This window comes from Mastacembelus armatus, chromosome 12 (genome assembly GCF_900324485.2).
Source record: "Mastacembelus armatus chromosome 12, fMasArm1.2, whole genome shotgun sequence".
Classification (NCBI taxonomy): Eukaryota; Metazoa; Chordata; class Actinopteri; order Synbranchiformes; family Mastacembelidae; genus Mastacembelus; species Mastacembelus armatus.
In genome coordinates this window covers 10135342-10146385 of record NC_046644.1, presented here as the reverse complement: position 1 = coordinate 10146385, position 11044 = coordinate 10135342, and the positions used below count along the sequence as shown (strand labels likewise).

General features: G+C 38.6%; 2 protein-coding genes across 2 annotated transcripts; both read left to right on the top strand.

Moving 5' to 3' along the window:
• Positions 1–2788: 2788 nt before the first annotated feature.
• pus1 (pseudouridine synthase 1) lies at positions 2789–5400 on the top strand. Its single transcript, XM_026297567.1, has 6 exons — positions 2789–3132; positions 3337–3563; positions 3653–3790; positions 4084–4186; positions 4358–5058; positions 5165–5400. The coding sequence occupies exons 1-6, from the start codon at positions 3069–3071 to the stop codon at positions 5195–5197; spliced, it is 1266 nt and encodes a 421-aa protein (XP_026153352.1). The 5' UTR covers positions 2789–3068; the 3' UTR covers positions 5198–5400.
• A 635-nt stretch (positions 5401–6035) lies between these two features.
• Positions 6036–9740, top strand: noc4l (nucleolar complex associated 4 homolog). Its single transcript, XM_026297621.1, has 15 exons — positions 6036–6201; positions 6292–6412; positions 6527–6633; positions 6736–6843; positions 7043–7192; positions 7312–7414; positions 7516–7550; positions 7639–7689; positions 7828–7939; positions 8155–8215; positions 8410–8520; positions 8683–8846; positions 9043–9125; positions 9229–9342; positions 9507–9740. Exons 1-15 carry the CDS (start codon positions 6049–6051, stop codon positions 9624–9626), a joined length of 1593 nt encoding a protein of 530 aa, XP_026153406.1. The 5' UTR covers positions 6036–6048; the 3' UTR covers positions 9627–9740.
• The last annotated feature ends 1304 nt before the right edge of the window (positions 9741–11044 follow it).

Below are 11044 nucleotides of genomic sequence, written 5' to 3'. Positions count from 1 at the left end.
GAACAAATAACACCCCCAAAGCAGCCTATAATATATTCTGCCTATCTGAATGTTATTTTCAGACACTAATATGTGTTGCCACAGTCAGACTCCTGTTCACTGACAAGGAAAGACTAAATCTGTGCAGCAATAGTGACAGCTTGGATAGCATGCATCTGTTAAGACATTCGACAGCCTAAGATAAGAATGAAACTGTGTAGTGAGTGACTGCCAGGTTCTCATTATGTAGTTTTTTTAGCTGAAAAGGTAAAAACTCCAGCAACACTTTCAGCATAAAGGAAAACACTGTTAGACCAACCTGTCTTGGCATGTGGCCAAACAACAGATTTGTTTTACACTGACTCCAATGCAAATTATGAGCAGAAATTTATTGGTTTAACAATAAATTTAATTTTATATATACATGTAATATATTTATTTTTATTTTTTATTTTTCTTGACAGTAGGTGAAGAGTCATCAGAATTTCCTAGTCTGCACTGATTCTTTAGCTAACATGTAATGCAAATATACTGTATTTGATATATTGTGATTGTGATTTTTTTGATAATGTCAACATGCTAATTCAGAATATAAAACAAAAAGAACAGTTTGTTGTATTTCAAAATGTGTGGATCTAGCACACATGAAACTTATGAAAAAAGTGTATCAAAATTTACATGATGAAAGACAAATAAGTCAATAAGCTGCTGCATGGTGTAAAATGGATCATGTGTCTGCTCGTCAACCATTGTCTATTTCAATGTACTTTCTATTAAACTATTGTTAACAAAATAGATCATTTTAAAACCAAATGTTTTATGCAGAAAACAGTCCAGTCCTGCATCACACAGAGCTAAAGACTGAACACACTGTCAGAAATACCAGAAGGGTGAAAATTATCACTATGCAGACAGATTGCATTGTTAATTCATAGTTGGTTGCAGCCTAAAAATGTGAATCATGATGCTGCGTACAATTGATTCTAAATCCCCGATAGTTTCTCCCTTTCAGTGTAATTCATGTACAGTATATTTCATTATTTGTTAATTTGCAAAGTTCATTTTTTTATCAAATATGACAGATACACCATGTGATGTTTGACATCAACAGCTTATGTAACACAGCCAGCCGGGTAACAGCTTTAACAGCTGTGGATTTCATCTGTAAATGTGGACAATGAAGATGGCTTTCAAATAATTATTTTTTGTTATATGTGGGGGCAGTACAGAAGCAGTGAGTTTCAGTCCAGTGTGATCCAAGTTCTGCTGTCCCTTCCTTGTAAGCACAGACTGCATCCAGCTCACACCATGTAGGAGTATGGGTGAGTGTGAGCAGAAAGGTTGAGGTCTGTTTTTAAAGTTGGTTTAATGGCTTATTGTGAGCCCAGACTAGTCTCTTTTGGAGACTGCAGAATTCTTCTTTGCAGTCAGACATGGTAGAGCTCACTTCTTTCTATCTGACATCTGAGTTTATTGCTGGTTTATTGCTGGTTCACAAACTATATGATTAACTTGCACATAATGTTTTCTTGGTCATCAACAAAATGCATCATAATTTAGTAAAAAAAAAAATCTAGGGACCTATTTTAGGATATCTCAGTAAGACAAAATGCATTTACATTTGCCACTTACCAACTGAAAAAGATTCTCGCTACACTCTGATTTTATAGCTTTTTTATAGAAAATTTGTTAGATAAATGGACACATGCTTTGTGTGGGTCTGTGGCAACTGGGGCTCTTTTCCCATAACCTGCCTATGTTTGGCAGTGGGTTTTCAGCAGAAAAATAGTTTTACCACCTTATAAGGTGTCCTGTGTGCATTAAGGCCATGCTGGTATGAGCTGAGAAAACTAAAGGTCTGGCCTCTTAGCAACCAGCATCCCTCTTTGGTATGGTGTCCTTGAGCTAGACATAAATACCTCTTTGCCACTGTATAATTTGACTTTAGCATTTTCCCTTATGCATAACAGGTCCGTGCATGAAGTGCAATTCATAACAGCTATGAGTCCCAGTACATTATGAAGGGATATGGTAAATTTATATATATATATTGTATTGAATATATTAATATAAGAGTTGATTATATGGTCTAAAGATTTATGCTATGATTCATGGCTTTGGTTTGTACAACAAACTAATAGTTGTCATTGTATCTGTTTGAAAAAATTCTGCTTATAGTATGGAATATGATGATTTCAGCAAAGGTGAAGGGAAGTGTCTCTAGACACATCACCAGCATGTCTGACAACAAATTGAGTATTAGCATTAAACTTTAGCCTGTAGTCTGTCCTATATAAACATCATAAAAATCAATTACAGTAGAGTTGGGTGTTTGGCCCAGCCTACTCATCTTTGAAGCTGACCACAGAAGTCTCATTGTCAACAAAATTTTCATGAAGAAAAGTGCTTAAATTTTACTGTGAGAATATACTTATAATTTAAAGTTTAATCTAAAAATAAAACTTGGTTCCATAAAAATAAAACTTGGTTCCATTTTCATTTAAAAACACATTTTATTAAGCAACTGGATGACTTCTGTTTATGTGATTTTGCTGCACTCAAATGGACAAAAATATTATTACATGGATTTTTCTCAATTCTCTATAAATTGGATGTGCCTGAAAGTGATGTAGGATTCAAGTAAAACTAATACGTAATGAAACGTATTGAAATTGGGAAGAGCTATTAGGTTTTTGCATTTTTAATTAAAATCTGTCATTTTCTTTTTCTTATTTAATTGGATTCACATACTGCGGCCGCAGAAAACAGAGCATGTCTAATCTCGCGATATTTACGTCAGAGGGGTCAAAGTTGAGAGAGGCCATGTGTGTATTTGGCCGTCTTTACGACACAACAGTATGAAACATGTTTTGTTTGTATGCATTTTAAATCGAGTTGTTTAAGTTTGTGTTTAAAGGGTGATTTTACGTGTTTTGCCGGGTTGCATGTTTCCTCCACGGATTCATTTAAAAATTACTTTTGCGAGAAAACCCGTTTCTGCTCCTCGTTAGCTTCCTCCGTCCAGCGGACATGCAGGTCTGACGTTAATTTCTGGGCTGCAGGGTCGTCTCATGATGACATAGCGTGATATGTTTAGAGTCCGACCATTGCTGAGTGCCTTAGTTAACAACACACGGACATTAGAGAGAAGCGGTAAGCCTATTCATCCTTTACATGACTTATTTCTTCCGTAGACTTAATGTTATTTCGTATTTCTCGTTGAAATGTGTGCCAGATGTATTTGCAGCCTTTATACTATATAATGTAAGTTACTGTATGTCTGTTTAACACATAGAAGGGAAGTATGTGAAGACAGAAGAATAATTATCACTTTAATGTTTGGTGTTGTCTTCACAGGCGGTCATTCTAAGTTTTTTTGCATGATGAGTGGAGGAGCCAAAGATGAGCAGACAGCCAAGCTGTTGAAAAGAGCCAATGAGGAAAGTGAGGACTCAGCTGAGAGGTTACATACAACAAAAAGGATAAAAGCAGAGGGGGAACATACTGAAGATGAAAAGAAGTATCCTAAAAAGAAAGTGGTCCTCCTTGTAGTGTACTCTGGAAAAGGGTACTATGGCATGCAGGTACATACTGTAGCTGGTCCTGCTCTGTCACTTCTAAGCGCTTTCTTTTTGTTACGTCTGACTGAATTTACATGTTTTCTGTGTTTTAGAGAAATCCTGGATCCGCTCAGTTTAGGACCATTGAAGATGATTTGGTCACTGGACTTATTAAATCTGGTTGCATTCCTGAAAACCACGGTGATGATATGAAGAAGATGTCTTTCCAGAGATGTGCCAGAACAGATAAGGTAAGGGTTTGTACAGTATAAGGGCCTATGTGGCTTCAGAAGACGAATTAAATATCTACTGTCTGAAAGTAATTCCAGTTTTTCTGTGTAAATTGTTTCTGTATTACTGACTGTGCTAATAAAGTGTTGAGTTGATGGTTGGTTTATTGTGCTGCCTAACTGTTGTATGTTTTTGCATAAGAAGTGTAATATAGTCAGTGGGTGAGTCATATTTTTAGTAGCCATGAGTTTGCATACATATTATTACCTCAGTGACAAGTTGTGTTGGTGTTCGTTTATTTGAAATTGTTTAGGGTGTGTCTGCAGCTGGCCAAGTGGTGTCTCTAAAGTTGCGTTTGATTGAAGACATCATTGAAAAGGTCAATGAGCATCTACCGCCACAGATCAGAGTGCTTGGTGAGAGTTTAGTTACCGATACCTTTTAGAATTTACTAAATTATATTTTCAATAACAAGTCCAGGATGTTGGGATTCTACATGAGAAAGGATAGAAACTGTCTGTCATAGTTTGAAACTGTGGGGATGGCTAGCGGTATTCAGAAATTCATTTGTACTTTTGTTCTCACAGGTATTAAACGTGTGACCCAGGGTTTCAATTCCAAAAACAACTGTGATGCTCGTACATACTCCTATATGCTTCCAACAGTGGCCTTTTCCCCAAAAGACTATGATACAGGGAATATATCAGCCTTTCGCCTTGAATCAGAGACACTTCAGAGGCTGAATCACCTGTTTGTGCTCTACAAAGGCACCCATAACTTCCATAACTTTACCTCCCAGAAGGCTCCAAATGACCCCAGTGCCCGCCGCTACATCATAGAGATGTCCTGTGGAGAGCCATTTGTCCGCAACAATACTGAGTTCGCGGTAATTACAGTGCGAGGCCAGAGCTTTATGCTGCACCAAATCCGCAAGATGATCGGCCTGGTGATTGCAGTGATAAAAGGCTATGCGAAGGAGGAAATCCTAGAGCGTAGTTGGGGACAGGAGAAGGTGGATATTCCCAAAGCTCCAGGACTGGGACTGGTTCTGGAAAGGGTTCACTTTGACCGGTACAACAAACGCTTCGGAGGGGACGGGCTGCACGAGCGCCTGGAATGGGACCATCAAGAGGAGGCTATCAAGGCCTTCAAGGAGGATCACATCTACCCAACCATTGTTGAGACGGAGTGTCAGGAAGGGTCCATGGTCAGCTGGATGTCCACACTTCCTATCCATGACTTTGAAGTCACAGCAACTGAAACAAGGGAAAATAAGGACCAGAAACAGGTATCTGGGAATTCTATATGGACTAACACCATTCATTTGAAAAACTGTTTGACATTAAATGTCCGTTTGTTACACCTCGTTCACTTCTGCTTTCATTTTCCCACAGGACAGTGCAGATGTAGGAAATGACTCGGATTAGGTCGTCCTGCCTGCTGAAAGAAGAGACATTTTCTTACCAAAACATTATCTCATTTCTGTTGGAAATTAGCTCTCTGTTTAGGACTGAAACTATATCTTCAAAGATTGATGTATGTTTTTTTTTTTTTTTTTAATAGGATAAAATTTTGTTTCTCTCATACAAAATTGATCACATGTAAACAAGATAATAAAAGCCTCTCTGTTGTTTAATGTAGTGATTGTTTCTTATTCATAATGTGGATGCCCGTTTGGTTTGTTTGATGATGACCTCTGCAATAACTACATTTCCATTTAAAAAAAAGGATGCACATTATAGATACTTTGCATATTATTAAAGTAGGTGTCCTTGAATGACAATAGTCTATTTAATTACGTTTATCCACTTTAAAAAATAGATTCCTAACATGGTAAATGAAGGGGCATTTGTTCTTTCCCAGTGAGCTCAAAATGATCAAACTGTTGATTCACAAACTGCTGAAGATTGTGTAAAACCTCAGACCCTGTTCATTAATGAGCCAAATTAAAGTGGTTAACAATGACGTAAAACTTCACCCTCCAGTCACTAGGTGGCGATACAAGAAAGAATTGCTTGGACTAATGCCGCCTTCAAGGACCTTTAGGCTCGTAGTAAATTAGAACTCCCACCTTCTAGTGATTACCGTATTTCCACTGCAGTGAGATATAATAAAAATCAGAAGTACAAATGTAATGCGCACAATTACACGAAAATATGTACAATCTTCTTAAATTATAATTTTAAATTCATAGACAACATTTCTATGTCGTGTGCCTTCTATAATATGCTTTTCTTATTTTAGAGCCTAACAGTGAATGTGTCATCATTCAGTAAACATGGCGCCGGTCAAAAAACGCAACGTGAGTTCGGCAAAAACAACAGAACAAAATGTAAAAACAGCTAAAATCGACCTCAGCAGTAAAGTCGAGGGTATACTTGTGAACAGAAAAAACGCCAACGTTGTTTTTGATATCCTTGAGTTCCTTCAGGTAAGTATATGCAACTCTACCCATTTATTCGGGCACCAAAGCTGAACACATGCTGGTATAATGAACGTATATCCCTGTGTCTGTCTTCAGTCAGAAAAAGAGAAGGATGTTGTCAGTGCTGTCGACGCCTGTAGTAAACTGTTCTGCACCTTGTTGGAGAGGAAAGAGCTGTTCGTGGGTAAACTGCCCGGAGAGGACGAGGCGCTCAGTGGTCAGTAAAAGCTGATAGTCCATTATACTCAGCATAGTCACCTGGGGTTGAACCTGGTGTCCTGGTGCAGTCTTATTCTGAGTCCGTCTCTGCCTGTACCCTTGTCTGGTCCAGGAGGATTTAGGGCCGAGGAGAAGTACCGCATCTTCATGAGACACCGTTACAACAGCTGTGTGGAGATCCTGCTTGAGCACCTGAGCCACGAGGTTCACAGGGTCAAGGTGAGTTGGCTGTGTGTTGTTAATTCATGCAGTGACCGGAAACATCGATCATAGAAAGATATCAAGTTGTCTGTTGTTTGATAAGCAACTGTCCAAACACAGGAGAGTGGCCTGTGCTGCCTGATGAGGTTTGCTGCAGAAGAAGGACAGCATCCACTGGAGGACCTGGACTGGAGTGAACATTACAGCTTCCCGAGGGCACTCATCCAGGTATGGTTTTGTGTCATGCACCCTGAACATTAGCAGTGGAAGTAATGAAACCATCCTTTTCTAGTTCAGCCATGTGACTTTGGGCATTTTCTCGTGCTACTTGCCCAGACAAGAAATAAGGCAGCTTTTAAAAATCTTTCTTGAAAAACAGTTGCACACTGTTCACTGATATTTGTTTCATTTTTGATTTCATGGACAGGCAGTGGTGGACAGACTGCTGTCCAGGACCACAGACAATTCCCTGTTGATCTCCAGGTTCCAGGAGTTCCTTGAGATGGAGGATGTGCGTTACTATGTCATGAGCTCCATCCGTGAGAATGTGGGCAAAGTCATGGACAAAAGCAAAGGGGTAGGAGAACGTATCTGCTCTATTTGTGCTTGTCTATTGTTTTCGTTGTCTGTTTTTTTTTTTTTAAATAGCTTAAACATTACTTATTGCGCTGAACCTTGTTGGCTCGTTCCTCTCAGGCAGTGGTGCCAATATACCAGAACAATGTGTTCACTCTGATGTCCAACATTAGTGTGCCGAGCCAGCAGTCAGAGCTCTCCAACTTTATGGTCAAACAGGAAGGTGAGATAATTAATTGTGTGTCATCCTCCACTTCATGATGATGTTTTTTTTTTCTACAAGAATGTATAAATTAAATTAAAGCATTTTGATTTGTCTATCAGCAAAGCATGAGGACTGGAAAGCTGCTAAACTGAATGTAAGAAAAATACTTTTAATCGAGACTTATTTCTGCTTGAGACTAATGTGTTTCCTGAATAACATTTTAAATGTTCTGCCTCATCAAGGAGCACAAACGTGTCTTTGAGAGGATGTGGCTTGGATTTCTCAAGTATAAGGTATTGTAAAAGTTGGAATTGTACATACAACAACAATAACAATTTCTAAATGTTAAATGCTGAACAGTTTTCACACCAGTGACACAGTGTTGTAAAGAATATGCTTTTTCTCATTAATATTTTATCTCCCTATTGCAGTTGCCCAGCAACATGTATAAAAAGGTCTTGGTGATCCTCCATGACTCCATTTTGCCCCACATGAGTAAACCCACGCTGATGATTGACTTCTTGACTGCTGCCTATGACGTTGGTATGATGTGCATGTGGCTTATTAGTGACAGTACTCAAACAGCCGCATGTGAGCTGACGATAACTACTTCCAAATGACCATAGTGGCAGTTCCGAATTGTACAATTGAAATGACTACTATGTGAATAATTTTATATATGTATGTTTCTGTTGTTTGACTATGGTAATGATGATCATTCACATTATCTTCTATTTTTTTTTTTTTTTGTTGGATAGGTGGGGCAATTAGTCTTCTTGCTCTCAATGGCCTTTTTGTCCTCATACATCAACACAACCTGTGAGTAATCTATGGAAAATACCTTGATTTGGATAATAGTCTTATTAGTTGCAATAATAAGTAAAACGAATTTGTACACAGTCTGCTCTGCTGAATTTATAAAGGATATCAACACACAGATGTTTATTGATATTTACTGACATTTTAAAATTACATGAATGTGTGTGTGTGTGTGTGTGTGTGTGTGTTTGCAGAGATTATCCTGATTTCTACAAGAAGTTGTATAATCTGCTTGAACCTTCTGTTTTCCACGTGAAGTACCGAGCACGTTTTTTCCATCTAGCTAACCTCTTCCTTAGCTCCAGGTAAAAGCTTGACTAAAAGTCTAGTATCTCTTTTAGATTTTTGTGAGTCATGCTGTTGTAATTGCAACATTGAAATGATCAAATGCTACATCAGCATCAAAGCTCCAAAAAGCATCTGTAGGTTACTAACTTGTATATGTGTGTGTTTGTGCTTTCTTCCAGTCACTTGCCAGTGTACCTAGTTGCTGCATTTGCCAAGCGCCTGGCTCGTCTGGCTCTCACAGCACCGCCTGCAGCCCTCCTCATAGTGCTGCCCTTCATCTACAACCTGATCCGTCGCCACCCATCCTGCAGAGTCCTCATTCACAAGCCCAGCACAGAGGATGGTGAGTCTCAGTTTGTGATTGGAATTTGTAATTTATTAGTCTGTATCTATTTAAAATGTTGGAGCTAAACAACTAGTTAAATGCATCATATTTAATACTTTCATTGTGATGTCTGTTATATTTTTCAGCAATGAAAGGACGCATTATAGGATGTATGTAAGTGTGTTTTTTTTTTTTTTTCTATTCATAATGACAGAGCCTTTGGAGGACCTCTATGTTATGGAGGAAGAGGATCCTGCTCAGTGCCGTGCCTTAGAGAGCAGCTTGTGGGAGATTAAGGTGTGTCATGGTTTTAGATATGTATCACACATTTAGTGATTTAATATGTTGGAGGTATGTTGTGCTTTGAAAAAAACAAACTTTACATTCTGCATTTTTACAGACGCTGCAGAAGCACTACCATCCAGATGTTGCCAAAGCTGCTATGTTGATCAACGCACCCCTGTCTGAACAAGAAGATGACATCAGTGAGGTGCTGGAGATAACAGTACATGAGGTGATGGGATGCTTCCTTGATAAAGTCATGTTTTGTCTTGTTCTATAATATGTTTAGTTATTGAGTTAACAATTACATTAACAATATGTTAATGCGTACAAACTTAATATTCATATCAGAGTCATCTGAATAGTATGAATAATGTCCCATGTTCTTATCTGCAGCTGATGGAGAGAGACTTGAAGCAGACCCAGACCAAGAGCATCCCACTGGAGTTTGAAACTGCCACAGAGTTACTAAGAGGAGGGGGAGACGTGTTAGGACAGCACTTCTGCCTGGACTGAAAAAAGTTAGAAACAATGGACTGCATTCACTGTGTCGTATAAATTTCTGGGACCAGTTCATCTGTTAGGGTAAATGTTTATGCAGAAAGTGTGAAGAGACTTCTTTTAAAAAAACATACAGCAGCAGGATCAGCAGAAATGCATTTAACCTGGAAATGTGGTAATATGTTTTTCTCTGTGATGCTTTGACATGTGACTATACAGCAATAAAAACCTTTTGTCTATTGGGCACTTTTATGGGGCTGTTAAATCAGTTACAAAGAGTGGGATTTAATTTCTATTACATCTACAAGCTGAATATTTATGGCCAAAATGTTCAGACACCCACAGAGACTCATCATCCAGCTCTTTTCACTCTGCAGACCCTTGTGGCTTGTTTTAGCTCCATCTTTTTTAAATGGCACATTTACTGTTGGTTACCCACATTTTCTCATGAGTTGACAGCAGAGATAAAACTATAGAGTCAGTCTTGGATTCCTGATTTTGAGGTGGCCAGATAAACTTATAAACTTACTTATCTTCAATCTAATGTTAATCTTTTTCTTTGCTTAATGTATTAAAAGGCAATGTTTTACTATGTTAGTCTCGAGAAAATGTTAAGATGTCTCAGTCTAGGAGGGACAAAAGAAGAAACAGGACATTCAAGGAGAAACTGAAACACAGTGTGTATATGCCTGCACAGTCCAGAGAATAGCCTATCAGGCAAAATGAAAACACCTGTGGGGATGGACCATGTAAAATATGTATTAGTTTACCAGAATGCATCAGGATTTTGATACAAGGAGCCATGAAGAACCACTAACTGACCATGTTTACCGTTTCCTGAGTGCAGGTGAGAAGTTAAGTGCTCTTTTTTCGCTCATTTCTTGTTCCTGTTTCGTCCTCTTGTCAGGCGTGCCATATGGTCACACAGCAGGCAGCTTTGGGTAGAAGAACACAGTGAGAGAAAACTCTGAATCATAACTGACTTCTGTTTGAAAAGAGCAAGTCATATCAGGGAGAAGCTGTCCAACTGGAGACAGCCAGACACGTCACGAGGAGCACAGCACATTTGAAGCGATGGAAGCTACAGAGACTTCAGTGACTCTCTGCTGTTTTTAAAGCGTTAGCATTTTAGTATATTTATGTGTTTTTACAATTTTTGTAGGTTTGCTACCGTTGATGCTCGTACAGTGGACACATGGCACCAGAATCTGCCAAAATTGTGGAGGTGAAAAGACAGCAAAACATAGGATCAATGTGAAGAGGATGAGAGAAACAGAAGATCGTCTTTTGCCTGGGTAAAGTGACAATTGTGACAGTATATTTAAACCTAATGAGCTGTATACATGTTAAGGATTTTTTGCAGTTAATCAGGTGCAACATCATAGTCAGTTTTTTTTCTCACAGTTGCTGAAACCCTTTCACTGCAGACATAC